Source organism: Lobosporangium transversale (assembly GCF_002105155.1).
Source record: "Lobosporangium transversale strain NRRL 3116 chromosome Unknown BCR41scaffold_6, whole genome shotgun sequence".
NCBI lineage: Eukaryota > Fungi > Mortierellomycota > Mortierellomycetes > Mortierellales > Mortierellaceae > Lobosporangium > Lobosporangium transversale.
The window spans coordinates 404,433-425,564 of record NW_019028984.1 but is presented as its reverse complement, the minus strand read 5'-3'; the positions used below and the strand labels follow the sequence as shown (position 1 = coordinate 425,564).

The window sequence follows — 21,132 nt, the reverse complement described above, 5'->3', positions numbered from 1 at the left end:
AATGCGAGCCGTTTTAGCTTTTTCAAGCGACCCAGCTGTTCACAGACTTTAATCTGGATTTGTTTCCGATACTCTTCAGGCTTCAATGTCCTCATTTTTAAGTTCAATTCAAAACTCGGGTCATTACACTGAAAGCAATAAAGATCCCCTTCATAGTTCGAGTCTATGTTGATGTTCGAATTAAAAGCTGAGTTTGTAGTTGAGCTTGATTCTGAGCTTGATTCTAAGCTCGAATCCGAATCCGAATCCGAATCCGTGTCCGAACTTGAGCTTGAACTTGAATCCGAGCTGGGGCCTGAGTCTGAGCTTGAATTTGAGTCCGAGCTGGAGCTTGAGTCCGAGCTAGAGCTTGAGCTTGAATCCGAGCTTGAGTCTGAACAAGAACTGTCTACTTCATCTGACTTCCCCACCTCGATGCCAATCTTCGTTTTCTTAACCTCTCTCTTCACATAGCCATCCTTACCCTTCTTTCCCTTTGATATGCCTTCTCCTTCTTCTTCTTCTTCATCCTCCTCTTCTTCTAACATGTCCTGCAATGTCCTAATTGGCGATTTCTCTGTAATATCGCCACTTTCTCTCTGTTCCCTAGTAAGACATTTCATATGTTCTGCGAGGTGGCTATCGCCTCTCGGCCGGAATCTTGGCTTGTATCTCACTTCATATATACCATCGTCATCGCCATCGTCACCTTCTTCGAACTCCAGATCATTCCAGTTATCACAATCCTTTTCTAAATCCCAATTCGCCTCAACCTCATTCCATGAATAAGTCATAGCTGGGAAAATGTAACACTGGAACTGCTTCGGAACTGACACATAAATTTCCAGCGTCTCTATATCCTTGAAAGCCCAATCATATCCAATCAAAGTCACGGCATCAATATTGACGCTTCGAGCGTGTAAAGCCTTGAGCGCCTTCAAATGTCGAAAGAGCAAGAAAATGCAATGCTTGTCGCACAAGGTTGATGCGCCATTGATATTCAGCGATGTTAAGCGATGTAGATTCTCAGTTGATAATGCTCGAATTGGGTGATTAACAGGCGGGCCAATCAAGGTCATGAGAGCCAAAGTGTCAAAAGTATAAGAACCACAGACGTTCAAAGATTCAAGTTGACTTCCATAAAGGTCCATCATCTCCACCCAATGGTTTGCACTTAGATCATACATCATCCCGAAATGGATGGACCTTAGGCGAGGACAATATCGGTACATTTTCTTGACGAATGAACCGGTTTTCGGGGTCCAATCTTCCATAGACATAGTGCCATGGTAATCCACGATGGCTTCATGGAAACATGCGGAGGAAGACAAGAGTCGGAAGTCGGGTTTACCGGAGAAATATTCGATATCACTGATATCAAATGAAATGGTGAGCTCTTCAAGCAAAGGACAGCGCTTTAAAATGGACAGAATCAACCCCTCTTCGAAAGTTCCGCCATCATCCATTAGTTCACTATCCAAGCCACAGACATCATAATTTATGAGGGCTAATGAGCGCAGTGGAATAATTAAGTCCTCTGGGCTGTGGCAGTTGAAAGATAGCTCAGGATATTGTCTGCTGTTTGTGCAGTAACGAACCTCTAGTTCCTCCAAACTAAAATTAGGATAAGGATCACTATCGATATTATTGATAGAATTGACGGCACTACTAAGGATATCAGTCGACTTAGTGTTGGTGATAGCATTGGTGGCATTGCTGATGTACTCAAGATTGTTACTGATACTCCCACAACCCTGGACTCCTGGAAATGTCTCCATAAGGCCATTTTCTTGGGATTTTGATGATGTTCTGCGAGCATACGGTGAACCCAGCAAAGCTTGGAAAGTATAATCGAATATGTATGAACTAGAGCTATTGCTGATACCAGCATCTAATAAAGCTAGTCGTTTGAGACAATGTCGCCAGCTCCACGTTTGATTTGACCTTGATCCACCCCGAGGACCACCACTGGAGGAGGGAATTAAGACATTCAATAGGGTCACAATCGCCTGACTATATGGTCCGATCTTCATTTCCAGTGAGCGCAGCAATGAGGCGCTAGAGATGATCGAGTAAAATAGATTGTAAGGCTCAAACATATCGCTAATTTTGCCTCCCATGTCGAAGGAAACAGTAGAAAAATCAAGGTGAAGGAGATGATCGAACGAGAATTGGTCTTCGTGCTCCACCCATAGTTTTGAATTATACGTTGAATTTCCTGATCCACTAGAGAAATACACCCTCAAGGACTTGATCCTACGAGAAACATAGGAGAGAGCTGATAACTTTTCTTTCGCTATTCTGGACGTAAGCACATCACGGGTGCTTTCACTGCCGTCAAAGCCTCTGCTATCGCTCTTGAAAGTGCTGAATATGTCATCCATATACACAATATACTGTTCATAGCTCACAGGTAAAGCACATGACCTCCAGAACCGAGAGACCAACTTACAGGTGTTAAGCGATCGCCGGTCCAAGAATTGCATGATGTTCATCAAGACTTCTGGCATACACATGGGATCAATCTTGCTGACATGTTGATGTCGTTGCTGGGAGGCATTATTGCTGGTGTTGCTTGCTCTTTTTTTCTTTCGATTGCGATCCATGCCTCAACTGGGTTTTTGTTTATTCTACGTTTGACATCGGATGTCTTTTAACAAAAAAGCTACAGCCACAACATGGTTTGCCACCAATTAAATTCATTAGCAAAATTGTGACTGCTATAAAGGTAACTTTATGCAATTAAAAAAACCCCATGAAGACACACAAAATCCCAGCGTCCGCTTGGGGACTCCAGGACATCATTTAATGATGTTGTGAGCTTCATTTTTATCCAGTATTTATTTATTGGTGTATGTAGTAGTGATGGTTGCTGTCGTCGCTGCCGTGGTATTGATCTGGGATGGATTCACTTGACGAGAGAAGAAAGGTGGCGTCTGTCTTTCGTTGCTGAGCAATACCGATGCACCTGCTATTGCTATCGCAGCACCCGCATGAGTTTCTCGAGACTCAACAGCATACCTGTACCGGAGAGATGGATAACTTGGACTGATATATTCAGCAGCACTATAGAGATTAACTGTCTTGATCTTTCCCTATATGATTCGTCGAGCCCTGGCTTGTCGCACCTGGAAAAGCAGAAGACACAGACCTTCGAGGCTCGATACTCATCCGTCACTCCAATTGGACAGCATCACACATGTTCCTTCAGCTTTGCCCCTCCCCTTTGTTGGTTTCCTCCTATACGATTCCCGACACTTGTATCGGCTTCCCCGATCAGAAGCACAGACTGAACTCTCGGTCGAGACTTTGGACACTAGCTCACGTGTATGAATCTCGTACTTCAGGTTCGTAATGTGATGGCGATTGCACCGAGTACACCAGCCATCGGCAGGCGATATCACTGGCCGTGCAACGGGTGCTGCAATCGTCACGACTGCCACTGGCAAGGCACCACTGAATGACGCAGATGTACCTGCTTGTACAGTACTTGCGGATGGCAGATACCCCAATCCTGCCGACGTCTGCGCCCGACAAGCCTTGAGATCATGTCCCTGTACGTACCCTCGTTCAGCTGCACACAGCTTAGGTCCTGCTCGCTTTGCTCGGAGTTGTTGGTTGCGACTTTGCTTAAGCATGGAGATGGACGTCTCAAACGACTGCAATGCCTCTCGAACACTGCTGAGCGCAGTGTGGGCCCTGACAATGTCAGCGGTCGTCGTTGCTATTGTTAGTGAGCTATCCTTACTGGGGGCCACCTGCATGGCACCCGTTCTTCTATCCCGTATTATCAGCGCAGCCTTCGATTAGTGATTGAAGCGCCTCTGTAGTAAGCTCAACTTTAACACTGGCTTTAAGGAGGTATTTGGCCGGTAGGGGTTCACTCATGAGCAAGAGGCACCTGACGATCCCTGCTGACGAGTTGTATCTGACCTGGCTGTCGATCTACAATAAATAAAGCAAATAGAGATGAGTATCTCTTCCTCTTTAAGGGTTTCATCTCAGGCATCACAATATCATTAATCGACCGCTACTTATGATGATCACGACCTTAGTGCCAGCACAGATATTTCTTCCCCAACATTGGTGATTGCTTTTTGACTTTGCCCCAAAATGCCCAAGGCCCTTTGGTAGCCTGTCATACCTCTACCAGAGTTACCGTTCAAAAGTCCATTACGCATGATTTGCTTTAAAGTAGCTGTGCACGTGCGAAACTCTTTGTGCAAATCACCATGACCACTCCACCACTGCCACCATCATCGCCACAACCTCCATGGCTAACACCTTTATTGCCTTCCCCACCATCGCCTCCAACATCATCGGCTCGTCCTTTGCCTTTGATGTCCGCCTTCTTCCCCTTCTCCACTTTCCTCCCCTTCTCCGCTTTCCTCTTCTTCCTTTCCCGCTTTGGTTTGTTCGAACTGCTTTCCCAGGTACTCACTCCAGATCATTTCATGTTGGCTTCCGCCGTGCTGTTCTATCTGGCCTTGTTATCTTGAATGGCCCCTTGCTTATGTTTTAACGTTGCCATCGAAAAAAAAAAAAAAAAAAAAAAAAAAAAAAAAAAGTTGTGCAAATCTTTGTATATTTCCTTTTTTTATCCGTATCACGGACACGAACATGACCAGGCCGTTGAACAAGCGATTGAAGTGCCTCTTTGCTTTCTGTAATGTAGAAACACAAGGCATCTCGCTGTGCTGGTGCGGTGTTTTCATTTTCGACAATTCGAATCAAATGGGAACCAAAACACATGTATTTTCCAAAGAAGCCCCTAGAAGAAATAAACAAACTTTACTTTGGTGACCACGCCATAATCATACAGGCACCAATTCTCGTCTTCGTCGCCACTATAACAAACCCCTAGGAAAGACACCCAAACGCGTCGGTATATATCTATCTTGCTGCTGCTATAACTTCGATACCACGTTGTGATCTGTGCTCCTGTATGCGTATATTTTACCGACTATCCAATTCACACAGACACCAAAAGTTTGCCCTCTCTCTCGCTCACAAGGTCACCAGCAAAGCACCGCACAGCAAGAAGAGACTTTATCCTTTTTCTTTGTTACTCTTGGCAAGGATTTAATCACCTTCTGTTTCAAAACCGGTCCCTACACACCGAGTCAAAACTGCCCATGTATTCACTGGTGAAAAGATTTTGGCAGGCAAGATGAGTAGTATAGTAACTGAGAATGATATGTGGGCCGACATATCGCACCATGGAGTATTTGTAGAAGTTTTTTATTTCATCATGTTCATCAGAGCATATTAAAAGCATAGCTACAAGTCTGTGTGCGAGTAACATAGATAGAGCGCATCTATGACGATTGTTTCCTAGATGTATGTCCATAAGCACAAGGAAAGTATTTGCTTTAATCTTTATGCAACGAGCGCTGTGTAAAGTATGCAACAGCTGCCCCCAAAATTATAGTTTACTATTTTCTTTCAACCAGAGCTACGTATTCGATCTTGAACGTAATTCAGGTAACGCAAGAGCCAACCGTGGCTCGTTTTTATTTAAATCAACGCGTTAGCTCTTTTTTTTTTTTTTTTTTTTTTTTAATTGTTATCATATACGAATATTAGGTGTTATTGTACCATAACTGAGGTTACTCAGAATGATGGGTCTCTCGAGTCGACGAACCCATTGCATACAGGGCAACCTAGGATGATCAATGTTTCCAGGCAAGCTAGCAATTAATACTGCAGCTTCCTCCATCCCCGCTCGATCCTTTATATCAAACTCGAGCCTCAAAGTGTCCAATAAAGATAGACCCTTCACATCGAGGAGGTCCATCAGCATAGAAGCTTTGAATCCTGGACAACGCAAGATCTTTAGTTGAGAAAGCCTATGGAACGATCGTACAAAGGCTTTGAAAGAGAGTTCTTCCAATTCACAATATTCCAGTACCACACACTCGATAAGCCTACAGTGCTTGGAAAGGATCTCCGAGAGGCCAAGGAGCACATTTGGTGGCATACAGCTAGGTAAAGCAAGTTTCACCAGCCTGGGACACCTCTTGATCACTGACTCGGGATCGAAACAATCAAATGGAGTTGTCCCATTAAGGTCCAAAGTTTTCAAGCTGCGGTTTAAACTGGCGATATTGGTGGACCGGATCTGAGCTGCATAAGTAGGGAAGGTACCACAGATGTTCCCACCGACGACCAGGGTCTGGAGGTTTCGGCATCGCTCGATTATCCTTTGAATAATGATATACGTGAAGTTGTATTTCGTAGAAATTGATCTTTCGCCACTGATACCCAAGGTTTTTAGATGAGGCAGGGTCCCCAAGGCATCAACCACTTCAAACGGGTTTCGATACGCTGCGGGCAGTTGCAAACAAACCGATTGAAGGGACCGGTTACGCTGAATAAGGCTTGCAAGGATCTCAGTCGCTCGAATGTCGAATGCGGCGACTGACTTCAAATATTCGAAAGGATATTTTTCAGTCCAGTCATACAATATCCATGCGGAAGGGATGTGGGTCAGCTGAACCAGATTAACACACTTTGGGCCCAAGGCGCTGAGCGAACTCATGGACGCTATAGTCAGTGAATGAATGAATTCGGCCATGGCACGCGCAGCTCTGCTACCGTTCTTGAAGTCAGCTTTGACCTTGCCAAATGAAACTGGGTAGCTATTTGGTAACTCCGTTTTCAAATTAAAGTCAAGGAGATTGATCTCTGTCCAATTTGCCTTGTTCATGTGAAGGAGGCAAACTTGGTCTTCCATGCATTTCAGTGGTTGATTCGGATAGAGGACTCTAACCACGTAAAGCCAGATATCTGGGCCACGAGGGTGGACGTAGTTAACATTGGCTGCAGAGCCAACTATAATAGCCATTGTCGTGTGGAATGAAGAAGCTTAGGGAAGGGAATTAAACAAAGATGAATGGAAAGCTCGCAGGACAGTAGAAAAGAGAAATAAAGTAAGAAGTAAGTTAAAGAAAGAGGTAGACGAAGCCAAAGATAAGTGAAATTTCTCTCCAAAGCCATGAACCTGTGCCTTTTTTTCTCTCATTGATTGAAGATAGCATCTGTCGTTCATATGCCCAGTCATTTGGACACCAAGTATAAGCTGCGAATGCTCCCTAAGCAGTTTGTGGCATTTACCAAAGCAACTGTAAGGCTTAATAACTACAGCATTAGGTCAAAAACATCTGCCGCTTGCTTCTTTATTTACATTTTTCTTGTATTATTATTTAATTCAGGTTTATGTACCAGGAAGCCCACTAAGCTAGCAGGCTCCGCCTTCGTTTCTTCTAAATGATAAGCACTAGGAACACTCTGAAGAATACTTATCTAATTGATGCTTTATTAATGTCTTTATACAATGTGAATTTTTTAATAAAATAAAAAAAAATAAAAAAAGAGAGAGAGAATGAAAGTAAAAAATGAGGGCTAGCAGATCCGGTGACCACTAGAAGGAATAAGATTTTTAAAGTCTTGGACGCCTCCATTCCATATAAGGGCCTTTAATGTAATCCATGTTCCCTGGCAAGACTGCAAGCATTGTTGCAGCCTCATGGATTCCAGCACTGTCCCTTGGGTCGAAATCAAACACCAATGTGTCCAAATACATTAGGCTTCTTAACCCGTAAGGGCCTATCATCATAGATGCCTTGAATCCTGAACAATACGAGAGCTTGAGGTGGTGTAGCCTGAGGAATGATTCTAAGAGCTTTGAGAAAGATTCATGCTCCAGCTTGCAGTACTCTAGGGTTACAGCACTGAGATGTGTGCATCGCAAAGAAAAAGTATCTGCCAGGTCCAGGAACATCTTTGGGGTTGATCCGCTGGTAAGGATCAGGTTTTTTAGACGAGTGCACTTCCAGATCAACGAGGCGAGATCAGGGCAGTCGCGTGGGATCGTGCCTCCTAGGTCCAACGTTTCCAAACTGTGGTTCAAGATGACGTTTTCTTTAGCCGGGCCATGGGCAGCTGTTGTAGGAGCAGGGATGAACCCACAGATATTTCCGCCGACAACAAGAGTCTTGAGGCTCTGGCACCGCTCGATAACTCTGTGAACAACTGAAGAAGTGTGATTGAAATCCGTAATTAATCCTGTTTCCCCACTGATGCCGAGAGTTTTCAAGTAAGGTAGCGCGCCTAAGGCATCGACAATCCCTAATACGTTATTATAAGCCGCGGGCAACTGCAGGCACACGGATGTGAGCTTTGGATTTCGCCGGATGAGGCCTGAAAGAATCTCGGCTGCATGAGGCTCAAGTGCAATAATAGAATCCATGTAGTCGATAGGAGAAAATACCCTCCAATCATAGCACATCCACGAAGCAGGGATGTGAGTGAATTGGACCAGATTGACGCATGCAGGACCTAGCTCGTTCAGGGAAGCAATCGAAGCCATGACTAGCCGGCGAGTATGCCTGGACATAACGGGAATGATGTTGGCACAACTTTTATACACCGCTTTGACTTTGCCGAATGTGTTTGGATAGTCTTCAGGAGGATCTGTTAGTACTTTGAAATCGAGGATTTTGACGTCTTTCCAGGTATTCAAGGACGCGAACTTGAGCCGGTTTTGATTTTTCATGCATTTAAGGGAATGGTTTGGATGAACAGCCTGGTACACGTAGAGCCATACATTTGAGCCTCGGGGGTGGAGCTCATGTATATCGGCTGAAGGATTATTTTCAACCTCCATTTGCCAGGAGAAGAGGATAATATGGCGAGAAACGTGGGGAGAGAAGCGAAAAGAACGCGGAGGACAGTTGAGGAATGATTTAAGAAAGCCAATGATTTATTTTCGGAGCTTAGACCACACAAAGGGAAGCTTTTTTCTAAAGACTAAGGCGCGACGGCTTTCATATCATTCTTGGCTTTTTTCTGCCCAGCGACTGGAGTCAAGTGCGGCCATTCGGATGCTTAGCCTAGGGCTTCAAAGCGTTTAATATGGCCGCCAACAAGGCTTGGGCTAAATTATCATAGCTAATGTAGAAATAGGGACTTGAGCCTTTTGAATCAAAGAGGCCTTGAGTTAAGACGCGTTTATTTATTAAGTATTTTTGGCTTTCTCATCACCGATATTGTTACCAATGTATTGATGAAAGGTACCAGCATCGACTAAAAACTTCCAGCCTTGAAAAGCTTATTTTTTTTTCTCCCCAGAAAAAAACAAAGGCGGTGACGATAGCGAACACTGTATCTGTCAGCATAATAAATCATAAGTAAGCAGAGTGGATAGGCTAGAAAGTAAGTTTAGGAGAAAAAAATTATAATAAGGCTGACGCCCTGAAGGAGGTGAGGAGAAAAGGTTTTAATTTAGAAAAAACCAAGGGAAAAGGATTCCAAACAATATAGAGTTGGATCGAAGGTAGTAATACACTAAAAAAATGATAATCCTTTATTATTTATTCAAATAACAGGTGAAGACTGTCATAGAAACATCTTTTCCCCTGGGGCGATCTGTAGCCACTAAGTCTTCTTTTTCATCTCTGGAGATCCAGCTAGATTAGATTCTTAAATTAGGTAAAAGCTAGGAGGATGGGTTTTCTGGTGGAGGCTCGGAGGGTTGGCTCTCTGATGGAGGCGCGGAGGATTGGTTCTCTGGTGGGGGCTCGGAGGGCTGGTTCTCTGGTGGAGGCTGAGGATGTGGGTTTTCTGAGGCAGGTTGGGGGGATGGATTTCCTGGTAACAAGGAGCTAATCGCGTTCGAGACTTTGGAGATCTGACTTGAAGTAAGTTTACTCATCTGACTGATAAGATGACCTACATCTATTTCACCATCTATCGGCTTGATGCTGCTTTCAAGGGGAGCAGAGCAAGCATTCTCACCTTCGCGGATGATCTTTCTATGACGGCGACGCTCAGCTAGAGCCTTTTCGAGATAATACTCCTGGCGCGCTACTGCAACCATGCCCACAAACGTGTCTTTAGGATCCCTTTGGATGGCTTCAAACAGCCGGTCATTTAAAGCCATTGAGAATAGGCGACATTTAGTCTCCTCATCCTCGATATTAGCGCTTCGGAATAATGAGAGCATGTTGGCAACAACTGAGTCAATGCTTTCTTCTTCACCCTGCAGATAATGTAGAGCTTGATTATAGGCCTTGTACTTGTAACCAGTTGTTTGGAAATGGGTCCTGAAAACTGCTTCAAATTCTTGTAGTGAATAGGCCGCGCTTTCGGCGACTTTGCCATTGTTCTGTAGATAGAACATGATTCGGGCATCTTTGTGCATCTGAAGGAACGCCACTGCAATAGCTTGGTTATCAGTCCACTTGTTTGCGCGAACCACACAAAGGAACTCTTCCAACCACTCCAAAGGATCGTCTTGCACATCAAGGAACGGCAGTTGCCCAGTAGCCTTGGTCATGTCTGGAAAAACAAGCAGCGTTGCGGAATTCAGAGGGAGTATAAAAAAATAAATCAAGTAAAATAAGGGCCGTGGTTATTCAAAGTGGTGGGACGCCCTTCGGGTGGAACCGTGCATCAAAGAAAAGTCCTCACTCAAGGATAAACTGCGAGGAAATTGCGACGATCCGACTGGGTTAATAAATCAAATAAAAATAATGGGGCGTAAATAAGAGACAGGGCGCTCGATGCTTGAAGCGAACTTATTCTAGTTCGAGTTCTTTGGGCATGGTTGGGTTATAGTTGAAGAGAGGATTTCTCTGCCTTTTTAAGCGAAAACTACGAAATTATAGTGAAGGTATTAAACAATAATGACCAAGGGTTTCTGTTTTAGAGGCTCATTCGTTTTGCATAAATTGTTTGTGAATTTTTTATCGTCATGTTTGTCTTATAGAGGTAAAATTCTTCATGCTGGTATTTTAGTGATGAAGATGGAGCTCTGGCTCTCTTGGACAATTGGTCCTTTCCCAACCCGAGGGTGTAGAATATCCGTAGACAAGAACGCGTCCAGATGATGGCATTTTTTAGTTTCATTAAGAACGTGTGACATATCAGCTACAAGTAGGTTGACCAATTATTGACTATCCCTCATCTTTATTTAAAGTAGTAGGAGGTGATCATTCAAAGGATGTACGCTTCTCATTAACTTGCTTATTCGCATGACTAAAACTCATCACATATACTCATCGCAGGCTCAATTCCAGAATATAAACGATCACTAGAACCCATACAATCTGCTTTAAATGCAAACTCAACAATTCCAATACAGTTTCTGACCCCAAACAAAACTATCTTTAGAAGACAACGACCTTTTGCTAAAACAGGTCGCAATTGGTCGATGAAACTGTTTCACGTTGCCGAAAAGATGGCAAACGCACTAGAAAACGTGTTTATTTAGTTCATTACAATCAAGTGAAGGCAACTATTATCATGTGAGGTTGGCGGTTCATTCTTAAAATTTAATTTTGACATTATTTATCGGCTTGGTATTTTAAACATTTTAACAAATTACCTATGCACCGCGGCCCTTGCATGGAAAAGGGCAAACATTGCCCTCGTAAATACAAACACCAATCCTCCGCCTACTCAACATCGTCCCTTAGAGAGTGCAGAACAAATTCATCATCATAGCCCATTGAAACAAACAATGCAAATAATGTAGACAAAAAACGGATATTCAAGGTTGACACTGAAACTGAAGTGCCAGTAACTGTACATCGCCATGTTTTCTTTTTTTTTTTCTTTTTCTTTTTTTTTTTTTTGATAACAAGGACCCTCAGGGTCATGGGGTTTATTTTCTACACTCTATAAACAAAATGCTCCAGAAACTATAGTCAATAAACAGCTATTACTGCACAAACGACAAGAGCCGCTGTATCCATGATTTCATAAACCCTGACCGCCGTGGTTGGTACTCAAAGTCTCGGTAGGTTGCTATCATGAACAATGTTCATAGTAGCTTTTTTTTCTTTTTCCTGTTAACAAGAACCCACAGAGGTGAGGAATTTTATTTCATAATCTCGCTCTAAAGTAATGATATCGCCCTCAACTATGAAACAAGCGAAACTCTCAAAGTTCGCACGGGATGGCTGTGAAGAGCCAATTCGTATCCATGTTTTTCTCTACCAATGTACACCGTGATCGGTACTCGAAGTCCATCCTTCCGATGTGGCCTGTTGCGCCCGTGAAAAGCCGCGGAGGCTGGCGTGCCGACTCTAGCTAAGGACGACTTTTAATTTTTTCTATTCGATCAAATCCACTGGCATGTGGACCCAAATCTTGCGGAATTGGTCTGAAATTTCTACTTTGGACTCCGTCAAACTTTGTGATCATCGCTGTCCTAGTCAAGTGGGTGGATGGGGGATGTGCTGCCAGATGTACCGCTGGTTCGGCTGGGGGGTGGAATATATACCTAAGACATGTGGCCAGCCAGGCGACTTAGGGTAGTGCACCCACGATCTTAGCCTTAGCGGAGAACACTAGGCTGTCTCGGAGAGAAAGTATAAAAACTCAAGCAAATCCCTGACCTGGCACATGTTTGCTTCACTTTATGTGCCTTAACCAGGACTCGAACCCGGCCCCTGGGCTAGACAGGAGGGTGCCCTGACGAGTATACTACTCAGCCATTGGGCAACAATGTTCATAGTAGCTCGCCAATCAATTTTTGTCCAATCCTTAACATGCTCCTGCGTCCTGTTCTGGGCGATCCAAGTGTGATGTGTACGAGTTGTTGACTGTAACTTAAGGATCTGCCCTAAGTCATCTTCCGCTGGTACAGGCACTTTGTCCATTTTTTGAAATTATCTTTTGGCACTTCGTCCAACTTTTTATTATCATTTTGTTCATTTTCTGTCAATCTTTGGGATCATTAATAGATCTTTCCACGTCATACATTCATATTGCAGGATTAGCTCAGTGGTAGAGCAGCCGACTGCAGATCGGCAGGTCTCCGGTTCAATCCCGGAATTCTGCTTTATTTTATTTTTGCTGTTAGAATCAAGATTGATATCATTGATTTCTCTTTCAAAGATCTTTTGCAAAGATTGCGTGGAGGAAGGGAAGGAAAAAGGGCTTTTGCTTGGGTTGAGAAACTATTATTCTTTCACTTTTTTTTTTTTTTTTCTTTTCCTGATAATTGATAGATCTTGAGTATCAGGAATGATGCTCTTCTATTGACAAATGTGAACTTGACATGTCTATTTTCTAGTATAAAGAGAATAACGGCGGAGCAGAGTCGAAAGTAAAAAAAATAAAACTTTAGAAAAGCAAAGATCGAGAGCAAATAGTCGACAGATATTGTTTTCTTTTTTTTTTTTTTTTTTTTTTGTGATTTTCCAGCACAGCCCTGTCCTCTTCGTATTGAATGCATCAATGGATGAGGACAGAGAAGGAGCGTTTCCACACTACCGAAGATTTTTAATGCTTTAAAAAACAGAGAGAGAGAAAGAAAACATTTTGTTTGCTCATCTCTTCTCCTCTTTTCTTCTTGTTTAATTTTTTTCAAATCACTCCTTTCCTCCCCTTGCCCGCGTGTTTCTTATTTGCAAATAAATAAGGTAGCCTATCGTCACATTTCTTCTTTTTGTCCTTTTTATCTTACCCTTGCAAAACCCACCCAATTGCTGGTTTTATTTGCATCCCCACACACATTTACTTTTACACTGTCCCTGAATGAACTACGGTCAAGGCTATCCTGGACAACCAGGCCCTTATGGAGGAGGAGGAGTAGGAGGAGGATATGACCCCTCGGGTGTATATCCTCCTCAACAACAACAGCAACCAACAGCTTATGACCCCAACAGTGGCAACATCAACAATGGTTACAACGATCCAAACGCACCTCCTTATACTCCTTACCCTCCAGTCATGGGTAACGGACCAGTTGGGTCAGTTGGACCTGGATATCCTGCCAGTCCTGCATTCAACAACACTAATTTCTCAAGTGGCTCTGTTAACCTGGGTAACCTCGGAAGCATGGGTAGCATCAATAACGGCCCGATGGGGGGTAATATGAACAATGCCAACATGAACATGAACAACATGAACAATGGTCAAATGAGTAACATGAACAATGGAGCCGTGGGTAATATGAACAATATGAACAGCAATAACTTCTCAAGCCCCTCTTTCAACATGGGCAACGGTGGTGGTTATGATAACAATGGCTATAATAACAACAATGGCTATAACAACAACACCAATAACTTCAATAGTGGTAACAGCTTCAACAATAACAACAGCAGCAGCAACTTCAATAATAGCAATGGCAGCTTCAATAACAACAACAACAACAACAACAACAACATCAATAACGGTAATATGAATGGCAACAACAGTAATAACAACGACGGTTACCAATCCAACTCGTTGAATTACCAGCAGACTGTCTATAACCCTGCAAAGGGCTCTCCTGGAATGAATCCTCCAGCATCTATTCGTGCACAGACAACCCAGCCTCCGGTGGAATATCCTGTTGTCATGGCCATTGATTTTGGTAAGTATTTTCTTTGACCCCTGTTTTTTTTTTTTTTTTTTTTTTTCCTTTTGTGTATGTGTGTATCGATTTTAGCAGATTTACCATCAAGATTAGGCTGATAGTCCTTCCAGTGGCCATTAAAATGTAAATGTTGTTACTAATTCTGTGACATATTTTGTCTCCTTTTTTTTTGCCCTATTATTTCCAGGAACGACTTACTCTGGCGTTGCCTATGCCCTCAAGGCTGATGGAGAAGTGCACGATATCACCAAGTGGTATGGCAAAACTAGCACCTAAAAATAAGAAGCTAACGGTTCAATTTGATTGGCACAATCAATTAAAAACCAAACAGCCAAATACAAAAGCCAAGAATTTCAAGTTATAAGAAAAATATTTTTTATATTTTTTTTTTCTCATGACATCTTTATTTTTATTTTTATTTTAGGCCTCGACATTTGCAACAATATGCAAAGACCCCAACTCTCAGCTTGTACAAGAAAGACTCGCAAAAGATCTTGGACTGGGGTCATGCAGCTCGTCTGGCCATGCTCAAACCTGCTGCCAAAGATTTCTGTCTGCTCCGAAAGTTCAAGCTGCAACTGGATGAGACATTGCACAACGAGCCCTTGGAGAACGGAATCTCTGCTTTAGAGGCTGTGACACATTACCTGAAGAAGTTGCATGGACATGTGATGTCAGAACTGATGAAAGGGTTTATCAAGAATTATGAGCCGACGCAGTTCCAATACTGTCTGACAGTGCCTGCGATGTGGTCGGATGCTGCCAAGAACACGATGAGACGGGCCGCGATCGGTGCAGGCTTGATCCAGGAAGGAGATCCACCCAACCGATTGATGTTGATTTCAGAACCAGAAGCTGCTGCCATGTACTGCGAGAGGATGGTGGATCGATTCTCACTCAAGCATGGAGATCGATTTATGATTTGTGATGCCGGCGGTGGAACTGTGGATCTAATCGTCTTTGAGGTAGATGAGCCCCCAGGCAAGACTCGTCATTTGCGTGAGGTGACTCGCGGCCATGGTGCGTCCTGTGGATCTGGATTCCTGGACGCTAACATGGAGCGATTGTTGGAACGCAAGTTCAGGAGATATCGCCGAGGCATCAAGGGATGCGGATGGGCAGCGTTAATGGATACATTCGTAGATATGGTCAAACCCATGTTTAATGGGCAGGAGGATGTATTGATGCAGATTCCGCAAGCTACGGGTTTGGAGGACTTGAATGACCCCGATATCGGTTTAGAAGACGGAGTACTTTGCGTGTCTGTTGAGGAGATGAAGGCAGAGGTGTTTGATCCTGTGATTTCAGATGTGCTGGATTTGATCCAGAAACAGCTTCATGAGAGTCGACAGTCCTGCGATGCCATCTTCATGGTTGGAGGGTTTGGATCATCCCGTTACTTGGAGGAGCGTGTCCGCCATGAGTTCTCACACCTTGTCCCTCTGATTGCTGTTCCACAGCGTCCTGAATTGGCAGTGGTCCGTGGTGCAGTCTATGCAGGATTGAACACAAAGACAATCAACGTGCGTGTGGCCCGTCGTTGGTATGGAGTTGATGCCAACATGCCCTTCGAAGAAGGTGTGGACCCAGAATCCAAGAAGATTATCTCACATGACGGGCATGTTCGCTGCAAGGAGCGTTTCTCGGTCTATGTTCGCCCAGGCCAGCAGATTGGGGTGGATGAATGTGTCTCGAAGGAATATGTGACTTGGTCTTATCCTAAGGGCCTCGATTCGCCTCTCTATGTCTGTAACTCGCCCACTCAACCAAAGTACATTACAGATCCTGGAGTCCAGAAGATTGCAGACTTCCATATCCCTATGCCAGAAATCCCAGGCGCACAGCCTCGCACTCGAGTTGTTTTTAAATTGAACATGTACTTTGGTATGTACCTGTCTCTCTTTTTGCATTTTGCTTTTTATTGTTTACTTACTTACTTGGATCTAACAAACCTTTTTCTTTTTTTTTTTTTTTCTTAATAGGTTTAACGGAAGTTCGCGCAGAAGCAGTGATTAATGGAAACACATACATGACCGTCTGTTCGTTTGGAGGACCCAGAAGCCAATAATCTGCTAACATAAAAAAAAAAAAAAAAAAAAAAAAAACTGAAATCATAAAGTAATAAAAAATAAATGAATAAATAAAACAAAATAATCTAGTTGACATATTCAAGTAAAAGGTTTTCTACCAAGGCTATGGGCAACGGAGAAGCATTTATGATAATGATAATTGTAAATAAACGCAATTCGACTTTTGATTATATATATATACATGTACACCTCTTTTTTTATTCTTTAGACATTGAAAGTCTTTCTTTTTTGTGAAGTTGGGATATTACACTTCTATTGGTGAACATCATTTAGCATGTGTGCAATTACGGAAAATTCTTTTTAGCCCATCCATTGACCCCTTTGGTGACAAAAAAAAAAGAGCTTGTTATTGGTTTTTTGTCACTCCGATCGCCTTTCTCCTTTTGTTCCTTTCTTCCTCCATCGACAATTCTCATTCGCTTCCTCGAGACTTTTATTTCTTCCTCTTTTATTTACACAGAATGTCCGAAGCATTAGATGACTGGGAACAAGCAGAGGAGTACGATGTAATAATTCAACCTTCCCTATTACAAAAACAAGCCTAAAAGAACTTGTCTTTCAATTTAACTTTGTATTTTTACTGTCTATGAAAAATATGGTTAGATTAAAGCACCAGTCGCAGCATCAATAGCGACACCATCAACCAAGAAAACACAGATACCCTCATCAATATTAGCAAGATCATCATTATCATCATCATCGCCATCGTCAACACCAACATCAGCATCAGCATCAGCAGTGTCAACAGCCCCTAATAATACAACTATTGCAAAACGAGGAGATTTTAAGCCTATTTTACTCCGCAGAGACAGCCCTTCAGATTTTGATTTATCAGATCAAACCATTGTAGATTCAGAGAATGATAGTCGGACCTTACATGAACGAAATCGTGCCCTGTGGGACAAAGCGTAAAGTGCTGAAGAAGAAAATCAAAGAGATAAAAGGTGGTGTCTTGCTCTTTCTTCCTTTTATTCATATATACCCATCCTTTGGTTTCCCTTTCTCTTTTCTTTTTTTTTTTTTACCTTTAATACAGAAACTCGTATGAGCAACCCATCATTTCAAGAGCTGACAATACAAGAACGGAATATGTTCCCGAGATCAAGATCTTGAGGCGACCCAAGAGTCCTGTTCATGAAGACATGGCCAAAATTCAACTTCAACAACAGATGAAAGCCAAGACCTTGGCTCAACGTGAGGCTGATTACAATGCAGCACGTGAAAAGATCTTTGGCACTTCCAACAACAACAATAGCAACAATAATACCTGTAACAATGACAATGACAATGGCAATAACCTCAACAGTAATATTAACAATAATGGCTATGCAAATCGACATTTGGATCAGAAACATGATTTGAAAGGTTCACCCAACGGGTCACGGTCTTCTTCGGTCTCACGCTCAGGATCACGCTCAGGATCATCATCACCACTGCCATTACCATCTGCAAGTACAGGAGGAGAAGGAGCAGGAGTAGGAGGAAGTCGTCCAGGATATTTCAGTAATAGGCCCATAGAGTTCAAAGGCGTGCCCCCGACATTCAAACTTGCCCAAAAAGTTTCAGCTGTCTCATTACAGGACGACTCTAGTTTAAATATTAAAAACAGCCGCGGCAGTGGTGGCTATAATGTGATCCGGCAGCCACAGGGACCTAGTAGCTCCCCACAGCAGCATTCAAAGCCGTTCAGAGGAGGAGGAGGAGGTCGTGGAAATCGTGGCGGCATGCGAAGAGGTGGTAATATGCGTCAGGAAGATACATTTAGTGGAAATAACGGCAAGGTTGACAATTCAGGACATAAAGAAACGGGTGGATCTGTAGGTTTTAGGAGACCTCTTCAAGGAGGTCTTCCTCGTCCTCCATCATAGGAAGAGCATATATGCCCCATCTTTGCTCATTCGAGACAAGGCCATTAAAAATATTTTATTTTATGGATATAGACCACACATTTTATTTCAAAAAGAACCATAGATGATTGAATGAAATAGATAAACAAAAATGATACCAATGCAAACAAAATTTTTTTTACTCCTCGAGTTTTTCATCCGCAGGGCCACTAATGGAGAAAAGGTTACCGTCAGGATCCTCAAACTGAGCGATAACGCCCCATGGCATCTGCATAGGCTGCATGTTAAACTTGACACCCTATTTTGTTTATTGTTTCAGCATAATTAGATAATGGAAATAAAAAAATCTATAGCCCACGGTAATTTTTTATAGCTTTTTTTTCTTACCTTCTTTACAAGTTTATCATAAGTCTCTCTGACGTTGCGAACAGAGAAGATGATACCAGTGTGCTTTGATGAATCATTGCTGGGTGAAGAATAAGGGTTGTTCTTCCCATGACTGTAAACCGAGAACTTGACTTTTTGGGAATCATCTACCGAAAACTCAATCCACTTGTTACCTTCAACCTCGGGTTGAGGGGACTTGTTCACTACTACCTTCAGCTCCAGTTTGTTTTGATAAAAGTCCAGAGCTAATATAGTAAAAGAAGACGCATAAAAACATATATATCATTTAGAAGATGTCTAAAAAAAAAAAAAAAAAAAAAAAAAAGATAATAACAAGATGAAAGAGAGAGAAAGAGAAAGAGAAAGAGACAGAAGGGCTTACATCGTTCTGCGTCAGCAACAATGACACCTGTTGTAGCAATTCCAGTGATGGGCTTGGCAGGACGATAATTCCATCGACCTCCTTCAATATACGCTTGGATTCTAGGATTGGATTGGAAGCGCTGGTACAGCTTGTAGGTCGCTGGACGGACAGTCTCGGAAATAAAGTCCTTCATCTGTTCAGAGTATTCGGTCATGAGATATTGGATCCAGTCATACCAAGGGAATTCGGCATACGTTGTCTACAAAATAAACAAACGGATTAGATACAGGTTGCGAATGAGTAATAAAGTATTATTATTATTATTATTATTATTATTACCTTCTCTCCTAAAAGGTATCCATTAGATCCATTCTGAACCAAGTAACCTTCAAATCCATCAAAGAACGGCGCTAGCTTTTCAAGTGCGGTATCAACGGTCTCCTTGGCTTTAGGGTCAGGCTTCATAAAGATTTCTGACATCATGGTGCTGAGGATGTTATCGACCGCGCTTTGGAAACAGGCATCAACAATGACTTCATCTTCTAGAGTCGAGCCAGTGAGACCAAACAGGCGAGCCAGGTATCGAGTGATGGTAGGCACTTCAGGAACAACCAACCTCTTTCCGTTAGCCTTGATATGGGTCAAAACCGGGAGGACGCCAAAGGGAGTATCCTTCTTGCCTGCAGGCCAGTTGATAGGAGCCAGACTCACATACGAAGCCTTTCATAATTGAAAAAAAAAAAAAAAAAAAAAAAAAAGAGAGCGAGAAGACGGTGTGTGAAGATTACACAGAAAGAGAAAATATAATATCAATATATTTCAATAAGAAAAAGAAAAAGACTTTTTTTTTCATTATTATTACCCCGACGTATTCGAGAAGCATACGAGGTGTCTCAGCACGGGCACGCGTGGCCATGTAGAGGATCTCGAACGTTGAATTCTTGAGATGTTCGGAGGTGATGATATAGGCATCATTGGGATATGCAAACGTCATCTTGTTGTCCAATTGATCATCGACTTTGATCTTCTTGGCAGTAGCTTGGTCGACGTTACTGTTTTCAATGGCCATATCAACGTCGTTGATGGTATCATCGTTGGAAGCAGAGGTTCGCTTAGCCATAACTTGCAACTTGGTATTTAGCGTATGAGATAGAGGAAGGAAGAGAATGCGAGAAAGAAGAAGGGAGGGGAGAGAGAAGTGTTTGTATGTGAATTTTTTCTTGTTAAAGCCAGAAAAGCTTTGAGTATTTATACAAGGAGGAACTTGCACAAAAACGCGGCGTGTTATTGTGTCTGTTAAAAAAAATAAAAATAAAGTTGGTGGCAAGTCAAGTTCCCTCTGTCCGCCATCTCTTATCTTTATGCTCACGAACAAGAAAACATGGCTGGTTGATTGAGGAGCTGTGAGGGATTGATTTGTTCAGTCCAGGTTGTGTTGCATTACATTTATTTGTTTATTTCGGCATATTATGCACAAGAGAAGTTGAGTTGGAGTTGGTAGTACGGGTAGTCAAATGAAGCTTGCCTCTCTCTATTTTTTTTACATGCACAGATCAATCCAATTAGGAGTTTGACTCTGGCCTTCAAGACAAACAACAAATAAACAATAGTTGGCAACAGATTGGTTGTTAACTGTTTACTTTGTTTACCGTTGTAAAAAAATAAAATAAAAAACATGAAAAGTTTAAACACTTCTTTTTGATGGCGTATAGGATCAACTCATCGCCCATCATCCAGAGCTTGACTAGGATATGGTTTAAAATCAACCTTGTATTGCGCATAAACTACAATAGGTTAGATAATTGAAAAGAGAGCGCCTTTTTATTTTTGCAAGCAAAATCACAATTTTGTTGGTTTTATAGATGTCACATACTCCTGTCTCGCCTTCATAGGTTTTTTCTTTTTCTTATTTTCATTCAACATTACACCATGCCACGTTCAAAAAGCTTTAACGCATTGATCCGATCTTCGTCAAAAAATTATCAGGTCCATCTTTGATGAAGGATTGACTCTTGCAAAGACTGCTCCTCGTTTCGGCTTCTCATATTCCACTGTGAGAAATATTGCAAGGATTTTGAAGAGGAGGGAGGG

At 42.5% G+C, this 21,132-nt stretch overlaps 8 protein-coding genes and 1 non-coding gene across 9 annotated transcripts; 3 read left to right on the top strand and 6 right to left on the bottom strand.

Annotated features, from left to right (window-relative positions):
• Positions 1–180: 180 nt before the first annotated feature.
• On the bottom strand, positions 181–2,099 carry BCR41DRAFT_368204 (hypothetical protein; the record flags this gene model as incomplete). The annotated part of the gene is made up of 2 exons (XM_022026364.1): positions 181–342; positions 438–2,099. 2 exons carry the CDS (start codon positions 2,097–2,099, stop codon positions 181–183), a joined length of 1,824 nt encoding a protein of 607 aa, XP_021884423.1.
• A 720-nt stretch (positions 2,100–2,819) lies between these two features.
• BCR41DRAFT_393269 (hypothetical protein) lies at positions 2,820–4,160 on the bottom strand (the record flags this gene model as incomplete). The annotated part of the gene is made up of 4 exons (XM_022028538.1): positions 2,820–3,000; positions 3,226–3,756; positions 3,886–3,924; positions 4,030–4,160. The coding sequence occupies 4 exons, from the start codon at positions 4,158–4,160 to the stop codon at positions 2,820–2,822; spliced, it is 882 nt and encodes a 293-aa protein (XP_021884422.1).
• Positions 4,161–5,548: 1,388 nt separating this feature from the next.
• BCR41DRAFT_368203 (hypothetical protein) lies at positions 5,549–6,826 on the bottom strand (the record flags this gene model as incomplete). Its single annotated transcript, XM_022026363.1, has 1 exon — positions 5,549–6,826. One exon carries the CDS (start codon positions 6,824–6,826, stop codon positions 5,549–5,551), a length of 1,278 nt encoding a protein of 425 aa, XP_021884421.1.
• Positions 6,827–7,420: 594 nt separating this feature from the next.
• Positions 7,421–8,647, bottom strand: BCR41DRAFT_393267 (hypothetical protein; the record flags this gene model as incomplete). Its single annotated transcript, XM_022028537.1, has 1 exon — positions 7,421–8,647. One exon carries the CDS (start codon positions 8,645–8,647, stop codon positions 7,421–7,423), a length of 1,227 nt encoding a protein of 408 aa, XP_021884420.1.
• Positions 8,648–9,396: 749 nt separating this feature from the next.
• Positions 9,397–10,373, bottom strand: BCR41DRAFT_347730 (hypothetical protein). Its single transcript, XM_022023146.1, has one exon. It carries the CDS (start codon positions 10,316–10,318, stop codon positions 9,479–9,481), a length of 840 nt encoding a protein of 279 aa, XP_021884419.1. The 5' UTR covers positions 10,319–10,373; the 3' UTR covers positions 9,397–9,478.
• A 2,384-nt stretch (positions 10,374–12,757) lies between these two features.
• BCR41DRAFT_t34 lies at positions 12,758–12,829 on the top strand. The gene has a single exon. It is a non-coding gene; the product is annotated as a tRNA-Cys (tRNA).
• Positions 12,830–14,271: 1,442 nt separating this feature from the next.
• BCR41DRAFT_300846 (hypothetical protein) lies at positions 14,272–16,421 on the top strand (the record flags this gene model as incomplete). The annotated part of the gene is made up of 4 exons (XM_022020598.1): positions 14,272–14,350; positions 14,541–14,604; positions 14,778–16,237; positions 16,336–16,421. 4 exons carry the CDS (start codon positions 14,272–14,274, stop codon positions 16,419–16,421), a joined length of 1,689 nt encoding a protein of 562 aa, XP_021884418.1.
• A 398-nt stretch (positions 16,422–16,819) lies between these two features.
• BCR41DRAFT_347725 (hypothetical protein) lies at positions 16,820–18,474 on the top strand. Its single transcript, XM_022023145.1, has 3 exons — positions 16,820–16,949; positions 17,047–17,351; positions 17,480–18,474. Exons 1-3 carry the CDS (start codon positions 16,905–16,907, stop codon positions 18,309–18,311), a joined length of 1,182 nt encoding a protein of 393 aa, XP_021884417.1. The 5' UTR covers positions 16,820–16,904; the 3' UTR covers positions 18,312–18,474.
• BCR41DRAFT_203617 (Glyoxalase/Bleomycin resistance protein/Dihydroxybiphenyl dioxygenase) lies at positions 18,390–20,286 on the bottom strand. The gene is made up of 5 exons (XM_022019907.1): positions 19,904–20,286; positions 19,381–19,761; positions 19,060–19,300; positions 18,678–18,922; positions 18,390–18,588 (listed from the first exon to the last, which is right to left on the bottom strand). Exons 1-5 carry the CDS (start codon positions 20,159–20,161, stop codon positions 18,469–18,471), a joined length of 1,245 nt encoding a protein of 414 aa, XP_021884416.1. The 5' UTR covers positions 20,162–20,286; the 3' UTR covers positions 18,390–18,468.
• Positions 20,287–21,132: the final 846 nt, after the last annotated feature.